This window comes from Polyergus mexicanus, unplaced genomic scaffold, assembly GCF_030449975.1.
Source record: "Polyergus mexicanus isolate NDT 795.1 unplaced genomic scaffold, iyPolMexi1.0 SCAF_4, whole genome shotgun sequence".
In the NCBI taxonomy this organism is placed as follows: Eukaryota; Metazoa; Arthropoda; class Insecta; order Hymenoptera; family Formicidae; genus Polyergus; species Polyergus mexicanus.
Genome location: NW_027223324.1, coordinates 118,287 through 141,270, shown reverse-complemented (window position 1 = coordinate 141,270; position 22,984 = coordinate 118,287). Strand labels below are relative to the sequence as shown.

At 31.2% G+C, this 22,984-nt stretch overlaps 1 protein-coding gene across 4 annotated transcripts in view; it reads right to left on the bottom strand.

The window, feature by feature from the left end:
• LOC138932594 (uncharacterized) overlaps window positions 1-22,984 on the bottom strand; it is a 116,185-nt gene that overhangs the window by 16,284 nt on the left and 76,917 nt on the right. For all 4 annotated transcript variants that reach the window (XR_011446790.1, XR_011446792.1, XR_011446791.1 and 1 more), the window contains exons 4-5: window positions 9,834-9,944; window positions 8,165-8,278 (exon numbers count right to left, since the gene is read on the bottom strand). Coding sequence is in view for 1 of the 4 variants with exons in the window: in XM_070294574.1 (XP_070150675.1) it covers window positions 8,165-8,278; window positions 9,834-9,944 (225 nt within the window). In the remaining 3 variants the exon portion in view is untranslated. The remainder of the gene's footprint in view (window positions 1-8,164; window positions 8,279-9,833; window positions 9,945-22,984) is intronic.

The window sequence follows — 22,984 nt, the reverse complement described above, 5'->3', positions numbered from 1 at the left end:
ATACCATAAATATTGCGAATAATCTCGCCCGTGAAATAAAAAAGGCAAATAAATGGAAATTCTAGGCTAAAAGAAAAAAAGAAAGCTCTTTGCTTTACTTCCTCGCGTAAAATCCTCAAATAGCTCTACTTTAAAGAGTTATGGATACGTACCGCTCCCTCATCTAGGGGTGTTATCCGATGAAGCATAAAGAAATCGAAGTACGCTATACATCAGGTCGTGAGAATTTATTGCTAATTACTTTTCCATGCCGACCTATCCGACCGCGAACGTCATTCGTCGTGAATTTATCGCCATTATTTTTACACTCCCTTGTGAGCATCTCGCTAAAATGTATGCGGACGTTCCAACAATCGTGATATAACATGAAAAATGTGATTTATAGTTACTGATCGTCACGAGACGTAAGGCTTAGTCTTCAAAATAAAAGAAAGATATATACATATATATGTATATATGTATATGGTATGTATTGTAATATATAAAATATTAATAAAGTATTTTCTAATTTCACTGTGTATAAAAATAAAGTTGATTATTCTCAATATGAATTCTTAATATGATATAAATCGATTTTTAAAGATTTTCTAATAACGGTTAATAATTAATAATTTTAAGTAGAAGATATCAGCGAAATTGGCTTATCGATAAAATTCCACTAACTTTACTTTTGCTGATTTGCAAAATGTCATAATTGATACTATAAATACAGTGAATCGGCGCAAATTCGACTATAATTGCGATTGCGTCTTGCTAATGGCAATAACATTAGTCGTACCATAGTGATTTATGTGTTCGCGACGAATAATTATTACTTCGATATTCGATAATTCGATGTTTCACTGCACATTTATAAGATTACCGAGACAAATTAATTTCAAAAAATAATTGATTTTGTAGCAAAAATTAGTTACACAGAATAATTGTATTCATATAAAAACGTTATGTATTGTCTAATTAAAAAATCTAATCTCTTTACACATTATTATATATACTAAAAAAAAAAAAAAGAAATAAAGCACGATAAAATATTCTCAAAAATAATTATTTTAATTTAATTATTAAAATCGCTTCGTCTCTCTTGTGCGGAGAATCAAGCGCGCTTTGTATTGTTAGACCGATCGTAGGATCGAAGTTCCACGAAGTCCAGGGAATCATGCTTGTCAACTACGCGTACGTTAACGTTCAATGCAATTTCCGTGCAATCAAACAGTAAATACGGGTTTGTTATACGTTGCTGCGACAGAGCAACGCATCCTTGTAATTCCACATGCAAATTCTATGCTGCAAGATCACGTCGCGTCAGGGATCGATATTGCCTCAGGCGGGTCGGATGCTGCATCCCGTCGAATAACTTACGGCCTTACGTTCGTCATAATTGTCAGCGCGCCGAGAAACATGTATATATATAATGAGGAAAAAGGAGATATTTCATAATTTATAAACGACATTTTAATTCATCGAAACAAATCATCTCGCGAATAAAATGTAGCTCCGCTCTATTTTATTAGTTACGGAGATAATAATATATTATTATATAAAAATGTATAATTCTTTGATATCGTACTTCGTCACGTAATATTCATTACGCATTCATCGTACACGTTCAAATGAATTATTAACTGAATAATCCCAAATACTACGACGAAATTTTTATAAAGATATAAACGTTGCAGATAATTCTGTGCCCATTGATGAAACATATTTGCTTTCTTCGCTTTTGCGATCAAATTTATCCTCATATAAAAAATTTAACAAATTATGATATTAGTCATATTAAAAATATGTTTTAATATTAAAGTACAAATGCCAAGTACAAATCGCGTTAAAGTCAAAAGCGCAAACAAAAAGTGTAGTTTTGACGGAACGCATTAATGTAGATATCTGAAATCGCGCTGCAAGAAATAAATACTGCAAAAACATTGCTACAACCTCGAGAGACATCGTCATAGATAAGAATTAGAACGTCAAAATAACGCGATATACACAGAAAATCGTTGAATGTATCTATACTTTTTATTTGCATGAAAACGGTTAAAAGAATGAATTTTTATCTTTACAATCTACGAGCTACATACTATATAGAAAAATACCTAATAAGAGAGCATAAAGTTTCAATCTTTTCATACACACGTGATGCCCTTTGAATCCAGATTTAGAGAGATAGATGGTGGCATTTAGCAATGTTGCATAGACGTTACAGTGAACGAATATTCGTGCGACGAACTTTGTTGTACCGAGATACAGTTTTTGTACTTTGCAGAGGTGCGGGAGAGTTGATAAATAGTTATTGTTCGCCAGCAGTTACAGGCCTTTTTTGTATTTACTTAAGTCATGCCGCGCATACAGCGATTCGTAAAATCGCTCAGAGTGTTAATTGTTAAGCACCGAGTCTACGTAATTTATTTTATTATTTTTATTTTTCACTTACCTTCTTCCTAAAGATGTTTTAAACGTCTATTGTAAAAATTATGCAGATATCTTTTCGTTAAATGAATATAATTATAACAGGAAAAATTATTTTTTTGTTAAGTCATTCTGTTGCAAAAGTTATTTTTTTTTTAAATGTATTGATATGCATATAATGTAGAATGATATAAATACATAAATTTTAATAAAGAATTAGAAATATAGAAATATACATTGTCACGCATTATTTATATGTGCGCGTATAATCCAATTAGCCTTTTGTTCTCCCTGTACTTACCAATATTTTAAAAAATTTGCTATTAACAATCAGCAATTTCATTAGACGCTTTCAAACTTGTTTCACAATATCGAGATTCTTCACGAGAGAGAAATTTCTCATTGGAATAAATTTTACTTGCAGGAGATAATATTACTGTGTTAAACTTTTGCATACAATTTCTAATATCTGCAACATTATTTGCATATATATTTAACCCTTCATTTCTATGTCTTTATAATAATATACGCTTCTCCATTGCATATATTTTCTATTTAATTTGATAAAATACGGTATATATTGTATAATACTGTACTCATCTTCTCTCTCCCTCTCGTAATATCTTATGATTGAAGCTCTAATCAATTTTTTAATAATAATTATTAATAGAATAATATTAATATTAAAGACAACTTGTGTTATATAAATATTAATATTAAAGATAACTTACGTTATATATAAGGACTTAAAAAAATTAATGTGATTAGACTTTTCCGACACTGATATAAAATAGAGTGAATCTAGATAAAAGATCGATTCATTTAAGCAACGTGTCACATTTTGCAAAATCTATTCGTCTCTGACGCGTGGATGACGGAACGCCGAGGGGAGAGAACTGAAAGCGGGCATCCCAATCAATAGCCCGTGATGAACAGTTCAATGGCTATCGGTATAGCACTGACGGTGTTGGTCGAGCTTTATGAATTATTCAATATTAGCCAAGTGAACTTCGATGTATTTGCTCTTAAACCGAGTTGGGCTACATACCGTTCGAGACACTCATCTGATCTCGTCCCTTGACTCGGACCGATATTATACGTCACAATTCGCGACGCGTCCTATTGACCCTGAATAAGTCAACCCGCCTGCATAGCATCGGCCCCTCCATCCCTGCCGTTTCGTAACAACGCGTGAGATAAACAGAAAATCAATTTATCGAATATATTGCAAAAGTTTATTCGGAGAAGAATGCATATCATAAGAACGTGTGAAAGTATCTAATAACTTTCCCGTTTGTTTGCTTGTTTGCTTATCGACAGCAATAAATCATAAATTTTCTCAAACGCAAAGTGATAAAGATATCAAATAAACGTATAATTGTAGGATCTAGATATTAAATTATCTTATATCAAAAATAGATAAAGATCTGTAGAAAGAGAATGATACAAACAAGCAATGACATTTGTTCATTTGTATTATTAATATCAAGTTTTCTTCATACTTCCTTCATCGAAATAACATTTTTATTATATTACCTAATTATATTGTTATTGTTATAGAAAATCCCCTCTCCTCCAAGACAATATTGTTTAATATTTAATTGTGTGTGTGTGTGTGTGTGTATACTTGTTACTATTCTGTCAGATATCTATTAGATTTATAGTGCTGTACTACTAACGCATTACGATTTTCAGTCTGATTCATAACGGCCCATTACTACTTTTTATAGCAGTGACGTATAACTTTTCATACAATAGTTTGCTTTACAACTGACTTTACTGTCGAGTAAGTAATGTATTTCAGCGTATCTGCCATCTTCCAACATTCCTTTACTATTATTATTTTTCTACTATTAATAATATATAAATAATTTTATTGATATAATAAATTCTTTTGCACACAAAATTTATCATAGATAAATTTGCTATCAGATGAAATAAAAAGAAAATGGTTATAATAATAAATATAATATATGTATGTATTATTTCTGTAGTTTGCGCCAATTAACACGCTGCATACAAAGAATAAGCATACGGATCAGGCATTACCATCTATCATTAAATCACAAGTCGCCAAAATCATCCCAGTTTTAATTTCTAGTAATTATTGAACCATTAATACAGAAAAATAAGAGAAATAGATACGGTACTTATTGTTAGTAAGACTATTTTCGATTAGCTCTTGAATATCGAGTGAAGACAGATTGCTTTTATTTGCAAACATTTGCGCTACAAATCGCGTCTCTTTCAGCGAGGAAGTTTAATTAAATCAAGTCCTTCTTTACAAGCCGATATCGAATTCTTGATGATATTGAGAAAAAAATGTCGATAGTAATCACAGCCACGATCCATAATATATAGTATAATCCACAGTTTATCAATTATCGTCGATAAATTGTGTTCGAAATACATTGTCAATTACATGATTATTCGTGTAAATAAATATGAAAAGGCGTAATATGTATACTATAATAATTTATTTTGCATATCAAATTGCATATGTATATTATATATTTCGATTTGCACAAACAAACTTTGTGACTTTTGTGTATTAATTCGTTACTTTCACACAGTATCATAAGATTATATTTTAAGATTTAAAACGAATCTTAATGTTAAGACTCTAAATCTTTGGTCAAATATTTTATAATTTAAAAAATCTTTCAAAGTTTTTCTTAACTCTTAATCATTTTATAGATAATCAGTTAACAAATCAGTTGATTTATATATTTGAGTTACTTAAATTTTTATAAACTTTGACGCATCTTGCTTTTTTTTTGAGAATATTTAAAATTTTAATGTCGTTATTAATTCGATCATAAATTTGATTTAATATTTCCTAAATTTGAATCTTTTAAATATGCAGAGAAGGGGAAAAAGGCGTTAATTTAAGCAAAATAATTAATATATTCGGCGTATGTCAGATATTCTTTTCATATTTTAATAAGTCCTATCTAAACTTCTATCTTTTAATCTCGTTAGCAACATTTTGCATTCTACGCGGACTGCGTTTATATCCAAGTTCGTGTAACGAAGCATTTACAGTATAACTTCGTGGATTATTATTATTAATTATACAAGAAAGGGATTCCGCTCTCGACGTGACAGTTGCCGATCTAGAATTTCATATTAATTAATACAACAGACGCGCGTGAGATGCCCTCATGCGCGTTATTATTAATTTCAGTGCGCACTGACTCGCTCGTCGCTGTTTCCGCATTATAACTTCATCCAATATGAAATTCACGAGAGAAACGCACATTATTTTGTGATTATATATATATATATATATATATATATATATATATATATATATTATATAAATTATTATAGATCGCGCTAAAAAAATACCATGGAAACAATAATAATCTACATAGATTACATATTAAAAAATAAATATGCAATTTATATTGTATTTTCTTTTAGCGATAATATATTATAGAGAATCAATAAGGATCAGAATAAAAATAACCGCGTCTCAGATTTCCAGACGAGCTATTATTGAAAGCATAATGAATTCATTACTGGCAAAAACATAACACGTTTCAATCATATTTATTTTTTATTCGTATGCATGCTTCATATATACACGCACAACTAATAATATAAATATACTTGTAAAACATTGATGTGAACAATAATAGTATGCAAATAATAATTTTTCCTTATTTTATAATTTTTATATCAAATCCTTATTCAATATATATTTTTTACAAATCATACTCAAATTTGTGCTCGAAACAAATATTTTAAAGATTAACAATCCGTTCCTCCCACTCTCGCATTTATCGCTTGATCGTCTGTTTTGCCTCTTATATTGCCAATTTGTCAAAGCGGTCATGTTATAAATTTTAAGAAGCTTAATTCCACGTAATTACCAAAGTTTCTTGGCTGCCCCGCGAACAAGGAAACAGTTACGGAGCTACGAAAGGGGGAAGGGAACGCGAAGGAAGAAAGAAAGAACGAAGACGAGGAGAATTGTTTGAAAGTTTTCAAGACCGAGCTTTTTAAAACATTCCGATATTTTTCAGTTGCTTATTATTTACTTTTTCACAAATTCGGCAGACGGTGACTCGCAACAAAGATTAAAGAAAGACAAACGACCGCCGCGAAATCAACGACATTTTGATTTATGGAGCAAGGATGGAAATCCTATGTCAGGAACACGCGACACCACGCACACACACGCACACACACACACACACACACACACACACACACACACACACACACACACACACACACACACACACACACACACACACATACCATATATCGAGGGTCACGTCCCACGAGACTCTCAGACTCTTTATCCCGTAGCGAGGCCAATTTTTTCGATCTGCATTTCGATCATCATCGCACATCGTAAAAGAGCACTTGCGAAAAAGAGTACTTTCTCATGAGATTTATGATGTCTCGATGCTCGGAAAAATGGAAACTGAAAATGCGATGAGAAGAAAATCGATCGTTTCGAGCGGTGCGAGTCTAAATTTCGCTGTTACTAATTGCACGGAAATATACCATTTTTACAAAACTAAATTCAATTTTCGATTTTAACTTTTTAATAATATTAACATAAATTATTAAGTTAAAAAAATAATAGTTTATTAATTTAATCTATATATGGTGCGAGGAGTTGACGCGCTATTTCAGGGAGCTATAGTGATTACGCTTCGGTCGCCGATGAGAGCTTATCTCGGCGGCGGCTTCTAAAGAAGATGCCTTTATATATACGTTTAAACGCTGTTAGTAGCCGCCGCCAACAGCCCTTTCACCCCCTTGACCCATCCCGTGGCTAAACTTACGCCAGGCTCGCTAAGTTATTACATCGTGAAAATAAGAGGAAAATTGGAAAGCGGTTTAACCGTGAAAACGGTGTCAATTACCGGCAGTCTCGACGATACCGGTTCGAGGGGGAAAGAGAGACGACGTCTGGCAACCTGCATCTCTTGCGCAAGGGGATGCTTTTACGACGCCGGCACAAAGGACGATGCGTCGAGGAGCGACCCTAACAAAATATTTCTCGGTGGTAATTTTCTAATGATGTTATCAGGCAAGATTGTAATTACCAGGTGAAGGTAAGAGAAGAAACTAATTTATTGCGATCGTCGAGAGCGGAAGCAGCGGCGTACAATCTGATAAAACGGTAATTCGTTATATGCTGATGAAGGATAATTTGTAACGTCGCCTTTCAGGAGTGAGTGATAGCCGTTGCGGTGCAATGATAAAGTTTGAGGGATGGACGTGAATAGAGAGTAAACGTGATAAGGAGTTTGTGTTTATGAAAATTACTGGAAAATTTCCGGCATCGAAATTTCGTTTGAAATGATCTATTCAAATATCTGTGTCCGAATTTATGCAAAATTATTATAATATCTCTTCATAATTTTTCGACATAATTTTTAGATTTAGTTAAGCTAATAAAAAAATAATTCACGCTTTCATCATAATTCTGTTCGTTATTGTTTACATTTATAAAATATCTGTATAAATTCATTGATTTAATAATACAATTTTTGATAATATTGTTTCTCCGTTTTATAGATATTCTCCATAGAATTATATTAATTTATCAGATTTCATTCGTTTTCATTTTAGTCCGTGTAATCAAGACAACTATCAACAAAGTACAATAGCATTAAGTTACGGCTATTTATTTCTATACTCGTAGAACCAACCGAGCGTGTTTACCCAGACTAATAAATTTCGTTCCCGAAACTCCCTTCGAACTTTATAATAAAGCGCCGGCGTCACTTACCAGTCGGTGTACATGGAGTTCTTGCCGCCTCTACTAGATCCTCGCGACTTCCGGGCGGCGCCTCCAACATTGTTGCGCTGCCGGAAAATTTCTTTACGCAGAGCAGGCTTAACGCTAAAAAAACAAATATAACGTATTGTACATCACGAGCACACAATAGCTGATATCTCATATTCGCCTCTTGCCACCTCAACTTATATATATATTTTTTTTAAACGGGCTAATATCTACTTTCTCTTTCTTTTCTTTTCATAAAATAATGTATTATAACTTTCAATCTTGATTCTCACATATCTATATTTATATCACGAATAACGTACTAAATAGATATTTATATCTTTCATTATAAATCAATATAATGTAAAATTTATTATCAATGTATAATGAAATTGTGAACATAAGAGAAATTGCTTATTTATACTGACGATTTGTACATTATTTTCTTATATAGAATAATCCTATATCACATGTAAAAAAAATGTGTAATAGCACAATATATCATATATAGTATATTTTATATAATCTGGTATAATTAAAGCACATTGCAAAATTTGCTTAATATTTTTAGGCGATTCAATCTGTTCGGCATTCTATATTTTTTTTCCAGGAAATTGGACATGCTATCATACATATCGGGGTATCTATTCAAATAATGTAAAAAAATTCTCTGAAAATTGCCTGATTTTCCTGAGGTATTTCGTAATTGCCTTTCAGATATTTTTCTATCGCAATTTGTTTTTAACATAAATACAATATATATAGTTTCAAAGATAGTTCAACGATCAAAATTTGTCCAAGCTTTTAGCAAAAAATGTTCATCGAAATGTTTTTATTTGTTAAACAAAATATTCTCTCTCTCTCTCTCTCTTTTTTTTTTCTCATAAAAAGCGAGATTTATCAAAACTTTGAAATTGAAGTTTCGGTGAACGGGAATGATCGCCGCTCTTTCCGTTCCTCATTCGTCATCCGGCTCAGACCATGTGATATATACGTGAGATGAAACTCGAATGTTTATATAGCCCAGCGTCTCAAGGATATCCAGGCTCGACACACACACACACACACATACACATACAGAATTTTATTTATTAAAACTCATTTATCTTCGTAGTTGAAGTCTTTCGCGTATAATATCTTCCGATCAAAAATGTGACTTTTTTATTAAAAAAATGCAGCGTTATTTAAAATTGGATTAAAATTTAAATTAAGAGCACATATTTTATAATAATCTAACAATGCAATTTATAAATTAATACAGTAGCATTGTGTGTTAAATTATGCACACACATATCCAAAATAGATGGCTTTCTCCAAAAATTAAAAATTGTTATTATATTTAATAACTATTTTTAATCCAACTTTATATATCGTTATCTAAAATCTGAGACAAACGACAAAAGCGTAACAATTTTTTTAATGTAAAAATGGTTGTATATATGATTATATAATTTAGAAAAAGAGTCATGAAAGCAAGAAAGAGAAAGAGAAAAACATGTAATCATTAAAGGTTATCGATTCATATATCTAATAATGTACATATAATATTTATATCAAGCAAACCGCCCAAATTAATTTAAAATATTATATTTCAAAATATAATTTTCTAAATAAAAGTACAACCACACACACACTCCATATAGATCTTATAGAACGTAATTTACCAACTTACCCCGCTTCACGTCTCGCCACGTGTTCGTAATTTCGCCGAATCTACACAGTCTGTTTGATGTCCGTCCATATATTCCTCTTACATTGTTCAGATGTTTAATTTCTCTCAATTCTATAACAATAACTTTTAACAATAAATTTCAATAACAAATATTAATTTCTGTTTAATGATTAATATGGGTCCATAATATATTTCGTTCTTGTATAATATTTGAAATAAAAGTTTTTAAAAAATAATTATTATAAATATAATATTTTTCTCAAATGTAAAACAAACTGTAATTAAATATTGAAAAAAAAAAATGCAAAATAAAAATAATTTTTAAATACAAATTTATTTTATATACAATTTGAAATTTACAAAATTTAAACAGATATACGTACGCATAAATTAGTTGATAATTAAACAAATAATTACTGACAAAAGAGATTGTTATAAGAAGAATAGACATGATCGACAACAATATATATGATATCGAGCGGGTGGCTATTATCAAAATTGCTCTAGCAAAGACGCCTTCTCTCAAACTCAAGGTACTTCCCTTTATGGGCGCACTCCGTCAAATTGCTCGTCGCATGAAGTAAATCGAGAGCTCCGCGTCAACTACTGCTTTAGACTCATCTCCCTACCGTTTACCATTCAACGAGGCTTGCATTCGCGTTCCATTTGCAGATCAGTGCACTCGGTGTGAATAGACGCGCCTCCCATTTGCCTATTTCTTATGCGAACAAATGTATGTACAAACTACTTTTCACACAGCTTACTAATGGCTTCATTAATATTCTAAAGCTTCATAACTTACAATACGCGCATTGTAATGTACGGGCTTTTGCAGCCTATAATGGATTGAAAAAAGAAAATAACAATAAATACATTACTATAGTTTGGAGGGTTCTTGGAGCTCATATTTAAAACTTGCAAATTTTAAGCGAGCTTACAGGAATAATTACAGATATATAAAACACAATAAATTTATGATTAAAAAATTTGAGATAAATAAATGACAAAGAAGAGATGAAAAATATCAAGAAAAATTTCTGCATTTTTTAAGATTTGCTACAAATTTAGAGAGTTAAAAAAGTTTAGAGAGAGTATAATTAAAGATTCGTAACCGTTCTCTTTGCATTCTCCGTGCAAAAATATTTAGGAAAGAACTTTATTTTGCATTTAAGAAAGAAAGAATTTATTTAACTAGATATATATTCAACTAAATAAATTTGCAAACTTTAAAAACATTAATAAATTACAAGAAGAAGATTTTTTTCTGTTTTATTTTTATATAAATTTTCATATAGTTTTGAGATGTGAAAAAAAAATTGCAAGGATAGTTTATTGTTTTTGTGGTTCAGAAATAACAAATTTTACTATCGTAATAATTGATTGCATTACAGAACAAGCAGTTAGCACGTATACAATTGCTACAACTTCATCCTACATAGACAAGTTGTCTTTAATTTCAATTAATCAATGCCTATCAAATGTTACGCGATTGAACGTCATTGACGGGGCAAGATACCAATTGCGCAATTTGCTTACGAGTAAAGATAATGTGCGTTTTGCATTGAACGGGAAAATGCGCGTAATCACACGAAAATTCGATTAACGAAGTCCCAGGATGCGCGACGGCGATAACAGTTAATTGTGCGTTTCATTAGCGAACGCTTCCGTACGGTCGTGCGCGCATTGTAGTTAAAACGCAGTTTTAACGACGAGTAACCCGATAGGTTTTATTCTGTGTCGGGTACCTCTGGCAAATTCACTTTGAAATCGTTAATCTCGTTTCTCACCGGACGGCGAAATCCATCTGAGTCTTGCCATAATTTAAACCGATTTGCGTGGCAATCGATTAATTTGGAGGCTCAACATTCGTGAAAAAAATTTGACTAATTTACCTTCATTATTTGTTTCGATCGCGTTCTTTTTAATACCAAGCCTAATCTAATTCTTGATGACATAATTATAAGTTCTTATATAACTTTTTAAATCAGATTAATCATCAAGTATCTCGGTATGGCTTGTTCTTTGAATTTTTAGTCAGAATAACTTTAAATTTCAGTTTTGATGACGTTACATGGAGTTAAAACATCACGTAAATCACATTTTGTAATTACATTTTGCCAGAAATAATAATATTTTTCATCTCAATGCAATTGAGTAACTCTAAATCTTTCATTTCTCGTATAATTATTCTATGTCACTTATAAGACGCGAAATTTTATATTTTATCCCGCTTCTGTCGCTGTAGTGTCTTGTACAATATATTCCTTATCCGCGAAATAACGAAGTGATATTAATTTAGCTATCCATCATGAATATAAAAAGGTTATTTGCTCGTAAAAAGTTCGTTCGCGCTGCTTTATTTTCTCGCGTATACTTTAGTCAAGACAGAAAGCCCGGGAATATTATCTTCGACGTTCCGAACTCTTCGATATGGCTGTCGACGGTTTTAAATCAGACTAAGTTATTAAATTGAAACGTGAAGCGACATATTCACTTACGATTCTTATATATATAAGATATTTTCCTTAAAGAAACGCGACATCGCGGAAAATATAATCTGCGGTGGCTCTTATGGTTGACCTGAACTACTCACGTTTATTCTTTCTATTTAATTTCGCATAAAACATAACTATTTTATTAAAATTAATTACTCGATTTTAAGCACATATAGGAATTCGCGTTCGATCAAGAATATTTTTTAACATAATATCGTGTCAAGAAATATACAACTATTTTCTTTTTAAATCTCTTCTTCTTAAAACGTCTCTTTGTGGAAAGGGATGAAGAGAAAGATGTTTAGTTATCCCCGCATTCGTTCTTGTGCCATTCCCGTTCATAGTGTGCATCGTAATGCAACACTCACACTAACGCATACAACCGTATCTGCAGTATATGTGATGTATACGCTCTCACGTGACACGCAATCTAGGTGCGATATATAGAGCTGCGCCAAATGATGTGACAGGACATAAACTATGTGAACTATGATAGATGTGGAGAATCGTATGTCGTCGTATTGAACCTTTTAACTAAATTATTTCTCCTTTTTTGATGAGAGCATTATAATTCAAAATCAGAGAAACATAATGTTTGCGAAAATATAATGTATTAATACTATCTCTATTATATCTCTACTATATGTAGCATATATAGCACGTTTTGATAATATAAAAAGATTTAATTTCATGTTCTTTAATAAATTCTTATTATATTTTATTTTTTATATGAGATAGACTTTATTATCTTATTTAATCGCCATTTTGAATATTAAAAAAGATCATTTTTAATAAATATTTAGAGAAGACTATATCTTATATTTGTTATTAATAAATTATAAATTATGGTTTTTGGCACTCAAGATACTTAATTTATATCTTGAGAATCATGCTGAGAAGAAGGTAAAACACTAATGCGAAGGACAGAAGTCGGATAATAATTGATTTATAGTTTCCTATCGATATCGATACGAAATCATAAATCTTAACTTGACACTTCTTTTCTCACGCTTTGACAGCATCCCTATCTTGAAGATTTAGCTCGAATCCTCTCGTGTGTATCTCTCCCCTCTGATTTCATCTCGTATCCAATCAGTATCGATAATGTTTATTTTCGGCACTTCTCTCTATAATTCATGCTCGTGAAACACAACTATTTTATCCTCGGCTCTCTCGCGTACGGGATCTGTATATTATTTTTACGTGTTGAGCCCTTGAAATTCTTTTATTAATCTAGGAGCTTGTAAGAAATTTTCACCTGCATAATTAATAACAGAGGTTACGAAGAAAAGTTTAATATAGTTAATACCTTAATGCGTATATTCAATAACATTTTGAAGTAAAAATAGAGAATCATATAATTTGCCTTTAATAATTACACAATTATCTAAATTTTATCTTTATTATTTAATTAAATATCAAAAAAATTTCAATTTTTTCGATAAATATACATATATCGTATGTAAAAGCAATACTATATTTTCTGCTCCTTCTTTCTCCTGAAATAAAATGACAATTATAAATTATTCTTATTCCTATCAAACGAAGATTATAAATATTAAAATAAATTTCTAATTGCATTTGACATAATAGGTTTATTTCGATGCCATAACACGGTCGCGCATATTAGCTTTTCATCGAGCTGTTCTATACATGCATATACAACAGCGTCCTTAACTTCTACAGCAAACTTTCCCGCAATCCCACGGAACACGGAAAACAAAACGACCGCGGATATTTCCGCGGTGTAGCGAATACCCTCTATCATTCTGCTTTCCCTTTTTCAGCACGATGTCGACCCGATAATAAAGTTTCGCGAGTGTAGCCGCGTTTTGCTGGCAACGCGCGGGGAGAAACTTTTCCCTCGTACTTTCGTTTTGTTTGATTATCCGAGGACGCGTCATATAATAACCACGTTATTGTTACTGTCGCTAAGAAAACTCCTTTTTTTACGTCAATGCATATAACACTTGCGAAATCAATTTATAAATCTGTATCCGAATTTTATTTCAGTAAAAGTTTATTTCTATATTAAATTATAAAAAATAAACTCTTGATAAAAAATAATAAATGTATAAAATATATCGAAACAACGGTTATATCAAGAATAAAAAATATAAATTATATTGTTTGAATATTTTATGATTAGTATAATAAAGTTAATCCATTTTAATACAATCGAAGTTTAACAAAATTTCACAAGATATTCTTTAAAAATTGAGATTTTCTGATATGTGTGTTATGAAGTTTTATTTTTAGAATTTTAGTCTCCCTTAAAGTATAGCCAACAGCTATATAGCAGTTTATATTTTATGTAAAAGATATTTATCCAGCAATCCTCTCTTGATTATTTGTCGGAAAAAATCTAACCATGTATTCAAGCTATACTTTCTGGAATTTTCCAGGTCACATATTATTAGATCCCGCTTAAAGTGATTCTATATTATTTTTAGTAATCGCGCTTCCGTTGTTTCAGCTGCATCCTATATCAGGGTCTCAGGAGATAATGTATTTTCCGTTGCTTATGTTCAAAAGAGCCCAACAGTATTCTCGAGCGAATATTTCGTGAAATAATATAGACAGGATACGCGGTTTTATTAAAAGTTCACGCGGGAGTACTCGCGGCAAAAATATTAACCAACCAAATAACAAGTTCATTGAGAAAATTACCCGACTTCTTATTGTGACTTATTAAAGTTTCGTCGGTAAAAACATCAAAGTTTCCGGCAAGCGAATGATACTTTGAATAGATTCTGTCGCGTAAAAATTATTCTAGGAATTTCGTAGAGCAAACGACTTAAATAATAATGCCGTTAATAGATAATAGATCTATTACGCGCTCGACGCGTGCTATGAGATTCTAATTTTCTTTATACAATACAGAATAATTAAAATTATGTAAATACGGAGAGATTTTTTTTATTTAATAATTTCACAGACGAAAAATTGTGTTTGAAAATGCCGACATACCATGCGTGATGACGCGCAATATCAAGAAACAATGTAAAAAAATGCGAGCGATGTTTTATGTGTATATTCATTTCTTATATCTAAAACTGCATTTTATTCGATAACAAATAATAGAGTTTAATTATATAACAACCGTTTTTGTAAAAGATAAAATTTTAAATAAAATGTTTTTCCGTATTTGCACATCCCGATTCATCCTGTATAATGTAATCATCAAAAGAAATTAGAATCTGACAACAGCATCAAGCGTAATAAATGCGAACTTGCTGTCTGCCTATCGGTAAACATTACTACTTAAAGCATTTACGATCGAGCGTTTATGTCGTCTAGTTATTGCAAGTTTATTATCGCACGTGTTTTCTTATTTTACACTACAATATATAAAACTACTCAGGCACATAATGGAGATATACGGCACGTCAATAAAGGTTGTTTTAATGTCTTAATAAAAGTTGCAAAAATAGAAATTTGCTGGAAGGGATATAGCTGAACACGAAAAGTTGCGTTATTATTCGCGGAGAAGAGCTCGTATAAAAAATTAAACCAAAAGAAAAAACGAAAATAAATGCAAATTGGAAGAAAGACAAAATCGTAATAATACACGCATAAATTGCAATATGTCAAACTGATGCGGTACAATATAAGAGTACATGTTATCTGTCACAAATGCATCTTCCTGACGTGCACTTTCGCGAACCAACATAATATATGATTTATATATTTATTTTTTATATAAGTCAATGATTGAGATTCCGACACGAGAAATTGTTGTATTTCGCACCACAAGTTACATTGACATTGCGATATTTGATAGCTTCTTTATTTCCTTCAAATTTTCCGATTTGCAGTAGAAAAAAGGCATCACATTATATGATACCAGCAAAGAACAATTGCTATATTCATTGTATACTCTTTGTTTTTGGTTGCAAAAACTTTCTTAAATAATTATATAATAAATTGCGAATATATAAGTTTTCTCAATAATTCAATTTCTAGTTATACAATATTAACTTTTATTTTCTTCAGTTTTATATTGTCTCTGTTTTTGACTATTCTTTCTCCGTTGTTTCTCTTCGCTTTATTTTTGCGATTCACGCATGAGTAATGGCGGCCAATTTGGCAGCTTAGCCCGAGTAAACTTGGGAAAACCGAGGAAGTGTGCCAAGCACATCGAGTAAACAGATTTCCGCGGACGATGAGAACAACCATAATGGAAGGACTGGAAATTGGAAGCCCGAAAATCTCAGGACTAAACCTGTGTGTACGAATATTGAATAAATGGAGAAAGCGTTCTCAAGATAACAAACGTGAAAATCAATGTTCCAGATAATAGTTTTGACGCGAATTGTTAATATATTTAATAAATTATAAATTAGAATTAATTTTATATAAGAAAGTAGAATTATTATATTCAGTAACATTACTTTTATTTATAAATTTATTTTAGTTTATAACTAAAAATATTCTAAAATTTATAATATTTTTTCAATTTATTTTTTAATAATTCCCCTAAACCTATTCTGTAAAATAATTGAATTCTTAACAATCTTATATTTTTCAAAATTTGTATTCTCAAAATTACATCTATATAAAACAACACAGTATGAATGTGAAAAAATAAAAAATGGGGAGAAATCTATGTGAATAGAATATGAGATGCAAATATTCAGGAAATAATATCTATGTATTATGCAGTAGATGTCAGTTCTATTTAGCATCTGTCCATCCAGCATTGCTATCTCAACTCAAATATCAACGAACACGTTAAACGAAGAGTGTGAAAAGTCATGCGGTTTCACCGTCACATAAACGAATTTACGCGAGCGGTGTAACTGGCGGTTATGAAACAACTACAATTCAAAATCGTAGTTAAAACCGCAGATATCGGAAAATTAACAGCTAGCGCGATGTAAGCTACTATCAGCGATCGATATTATTCTGACGACAACATTTATTCACTTGTTCTCTTCTCTTATAATATTTATTCACGATTGCATAAAAAAATAATAGCAACAATTTACGTATTTACTATTTCCGTAGATTAAAAGTAAACTCGATGTCAACTCGACTCTCGATCGATCGAGTTTATTATATCAGAAACGCCCACTATCCCACAGGAATTCTTCGTGATATTACTGTTGACTTTTTACATAAATCTAATACTCATCAGTGACGGAATCAAATTCAATTTTTACTGTCAAGTTAATAGGGATTTCTATAATTTCTCGAGAGCAATACTTGCTAAAATAGTACTAACTCATTCTTCATCGACTCATAATCGATCTTTTGCCAATCGCGGGTGATTTTTCGAGGTCTATGATTATGCAAGAAGAAGATACGATGCGAAAATCTGGAAAAATCGGGGTGAGATTATAGCAAAGATAACATCAAGTCACATTATCGAGACTTCGTAAATTCTGCAGCACTTCCACCGATGCATTTCTCGTTGCTTTCGCACAGAAAACTTTCTCAAGCGTGAAAAGTTCCAGAAAACTTTTGACGGCTACAATTTTGACGTTTACAAACACCTGCAATTGCAACGCATCGAATACAATTTGCATTCATCTATGATAATTTTCCTTGGCACGCCAGACGGAAATATGCTTTCGACGGAAATTCTCTGAAGTCGAAATGTCGAGATAGAATGTGTCGTTGAAATCTGAGTAAAGTTAACATATTTCTTCAGCATTTCTGCGATACTTGTGTCACATTGTTATATATTACGTAAATTGTTTATTGCATCAAAAGATTGTGCAATATCAAGTGTTCTAAGAATTGCTTTCAGACATCTTTAGTTTTTATAAACTGAATAGTTTGATGTGGCTTATACATCTCTTTACAGAAAAAGCGAATGAGACAGAGAGATAAAGATAATATAATAAATGGAATAAATTACAAATATTTTCTCATAACATAGCTATTTCCATTTCAAAACGTAATAATCACGGAAAGAATATGATTTAATTTATTATTTCTGTGTAAATAATAGTAGCGATATCTTAAAAGCGTTGTGACGCAATGTTGACTTATCTCAGAGTTCCTTTATGCTCACAAGAGAGAATGAGAACAAGAAATGAGAAAGACAGAGATGGGTGATATGTGTAGGGACACATAAGTCAGCATCTAGGAAATGAAAACCGCAAGACGAAAGATAACTCTACGTCACTTACATATAAGATAAAACTTGTAGTTATTCTGCTTTGCTGACATTATATTTCGCGCTGTATTTCCATAGATTTTTGTAAACAAAATAATCAAGTCAATTATTTATTGCTTCATTACTCTAGAGTTTAAGTGAAATATTTTACTGCTTCATTATCTTACGGTTTAAACAGAAATATCAAATCTCAACAAATCTTACACAAATATTTGGTTTTACATTTTACATTACCAGCACGCTAAAATTGCGTTCTATGAAAATTATAACTAAAAAAAGGTCTATAATCAAATTCATTATAATCAAATTCACAACATATCATTATTATTCAGATTACGATTATTAACTTACACTCTCTTGAGTAAAATATAATTAAGTTTTTCTGCAGTATTTGATTTATTTAATATCTCTTTCCTTCTTTTATTATTTTTCATATATTTCGCAATCATGAAATTATTAAAATTATTAAAAAATAAAAAAAATTAAGTCATTTTCCTTCTTTCTATTGACCAGTAAAAATTGCACAAAATAGCAATTTCTCATTAATAAATATCCTTTTCGAGTAATTTGGTGGAAAATTCTCATAAAATTCCATCTTTAGGCTATTGTTGCTATGCGACAATATTAACTCGGCTACAAAGGAGAAAATAACGACACTATAAAAAGAGTTGCCACAATCAGTAATGACGAGCGGTCGATTTTTGCAAGCCATAATTACAAGTTTGTCATTACAGCCTCCAGATTGACACAAATTCTAAGACAGTATCGTGGTAGAAATTTTTTACAACAAAAAGAAAGAAGAAGGTAAATAAATAAATACTGAGGTAAACATCGCATGCGACACGTAGAAGTAAATCAAATATGATGCTCACATACAAAAATGTTTATATCTCGAAACGGTTGAGCCTTCGACCTATATTTACTAAGATTTTTTTACTCAGTATGATGTGTTCTATCTACTATATAAATATTGAATGGTTTTTTCTAATATCTTGCATATTATATATTTAATTTCTCACACACGATATGGTATCTTATTTTGAAATAATTTATTACATTACTATAGTGCGCTATCTTTCTATATTATTGTCTCTTTATTAGCAAGTATATAACAATGTCTCATCTCAAAGCGACGATTGGATATAAGAAGATCTAGATAACTGGAAATTGCATCTATAACGGGACAAATCTTATTTTAAAACAAGCGCATCCAGTATTCTCGACATTGCTGCATTCGTGTATATTGGTGTTGAGCGAGCTTTGAATTTTACACGGAAAGTTACATATGTATAATCAAGTTATATTTTGAACATTGCACCGCAATTTATACCGTAAATATCGAAAGTTGTTTTAAATAAATAAGTAACTTCATCACAGGATACTGCTACTGATAAATTCTTGATATTCTTAAAAATATTATCAGGAACTACACGGCAATAACAGTTTTAATTCTAGATTTGCCAAATAATGTTTTATTCTTAAAATTGTGTTAGTCAACAGCAAAACCTTTACATACAGCTATAGTCGGATATCGGTTATAACTGTTTCGTATATTATAAAATGCTACATTATTACAAGAATGTTTTTAGTTACGATCCTGCATTATTCGCGTTATACGGATATAAAGGGTTACCATTCCGCTGTTCAACGACAAATAGAAATGATACAAGATCCGAAAGAGTCGTAATCAAGTGACGCGGTCGGAGATCGACCCTCGGGGTGCATCAATTCCATTAGTCACGATCTCTCGACGCACATTTAGCCCCTTCAGTCGGAACTTGGTTACATCGGGAAAGAAGCCCTCGAGTCTCTCGAACATCACCGAAGAGATCTACCGGGACAGCCTGAAAAAAGGGGACAGCCTAAAAGAGATCAGACATGGCTGACGTGTAAAACTCGTATGTATTGTTCTTTATCGCCAGTTATTTGCGCGGCTGCCTGTTGTCTGACAGATGAAATTGATCACAGATATAAATGACGATAGATGGCAATAACCAAGAAAAAATATTACAGTGTTCTTTAATCATTATGAAAAGATCATTATCCAAAAGCTATTAAAAAAGCACATGCTTATATTAAAATTTATGAATTTAAGAAATTGCTTCACATATACAACTCTGTAGACATATATTTAAGAAAATAAATTCTTGAGTTATTTAATTCTTTTGAAATAAGAAGATTCGTAAAGTTGAACAACTCAGTTTATTAGCTTCTTGCATTCTTCGGTTTCGTGGTTAATTAAGTTAACTTTTAAAAAGAAGAACATCTCGTCGCGTTGACTCCAAGTGAATATATATGTGCAAAAACGCCACCGTTCTCCCAGAACAGCCGGTTATTGCTTTCTACTTAAAACTTTCTATCCACTTTTATTTTCGTCGACTATGTGATATAATCTCGTTATAGTCTTTGCCCGCAGAATCGTTTCTCATGACTCTTCTCAAGTTAAATCCCTTATAAATGCGAATATAATATCAAATCGCGCAAAAGCAACTTCTATAACGTCCCACGGTAATTCAACAAAGAAGAAGTATATTTATCATTGGAAAATACACACACACTCACGAAAATTAAAATAACTTTTAGATGACACCACGTTGTGTGTAACACGCTCATTAATATAACAAAATTTAAATTTTACCTGTAACATAGTCCTGTACTTAACTAACTTTGCAACATATTCAGCGATGAGACGAATAACCTTATACAGAGAAATATGCAAATTACAGAATTTTCACCTACATGCGAGGTGGTGTAATAAATTCGGGTTGCATTTGGCGCATAATTTCCAAGAACATTTATTAAGGGATCTAATCTCATAAATAGAACGGCGTAAATTCTTCGCATTAGAGTATTCTTACTTAACTGTATAAACATTTCTCTATTATTATGTTTTTTTATAGTGTAATTGTTTCTTGATATGTCAAAATTGTTAAATTGCACAAAATATTATGTTAAACAGAAAATAATTGTACGCAAAAAATATGCAATTTACTACAAATGGTTTTTTTTCTCACATACATACATCCCTTAAAAGCACGATCATCATATGTGATCGCAAAGCTAGCAACGAATCAACTATTACGTCCGGATAATAGCGCGTAAATGAAATATCAGACAAAAGAGCATTTTGTTTCCTAAATTACGACCAGTGATTTAGTTGCTGAAGGATATACAAGGATTAAGAACGAGAACTTTCTCATCATACGAGATGATATGAAAATAGGAGTAAAGTAAAGTGATACCTAAGCGGCATAAATGTTCTGTAATATAATACAGGATCTTCATAAATTTGAATGCTCCCATGAGACAAACGTTATGTATTACCCTGAAATTTTACCGCCATCTTAATATATGGTTTTATATAACGTTAATATAAATTTCAATTTTGAGTTTGAGATATTACGTCGCGTCATTTGTCGATAAAACCTTATGAACTATCAAGAAACTTTAAAAACAGAGTTAATATCTTGAATATAATATTTTTATGTGTGTGTCACTCAGATTAAAATACAAATAAATAAAATTATCAAAAACAAAGATTTAATTTTAAATATTTAATAACTTTTTTACTTTAAATATTTATTTTATTGAATCATAAGATTTTTTATTTCTTATTCTCACCTACTTTTAAATTTTACAAGAATATTACTTGAGTAATGACGCTTTTTCGATAATTTTGATCTTGAAATACTATTGAAAGAGATTTTAATTTTTGAAGAATTCCATTATTCCTTCGCGATAGATAAACTCTCAAGGATCTATGATTAATTACTCTCCAAGATGCACTATGTTTACCAAGCAGCGTCAAGGACGTTTTTCCTTTGCGAAATTACCTTAGAGTAGTACTTTAGGCGCCTCTTAAGAACCACGACACTTGTCAAACGGTTCATTACCTCTTGGTTGAGAATATTACAAAAAAAAATTACACCCTTAAGAATCTTTTTATTTACACATTAAAAAAAATTACAAAATTCCAAAAAACCAAAAATTATAACTAAATAAATTCTTTTGTATTATTTTTTAATCATATTATTATCACCAAGCAAGAAAAAGGATATTTGATAGAAAATAAAACTTAAAAAAAAATTTTATTTGTTTCCAAATAAGTTCGAGACCGAATATTAAATAACATTAAAAGCTCTAAATTGCTAAAATACAGTTAATAATTTTTATTACTTAAATTTTCAAAATTCTTATTTTTTTATTACTGTTGTAATTAATTACAATTTTTTGTTATTCACTCTAGCCTTTTTTATGTTAACTGTGTGCTTTATTCATGTGCCACTTAACAACATATCTAGTGCATATCTAATTACCTACATAATTATGTCTCTCATCCATAAGTTTTCTCCTCTTCTGTAAATTTAAACGAACTGCATGCGCGTGAGTTTCTCTTTCATTAAAAATGCGAGTCAATTCGTCTCTTCTCTACAAGAACTAAGAGCGTCTATCTCGCCATAGCTTTCATTCATTCCTTTCACGTCGGCGGCAGTATTTAATTTGCATCCGTTGCGTTTTGAAAATCCATC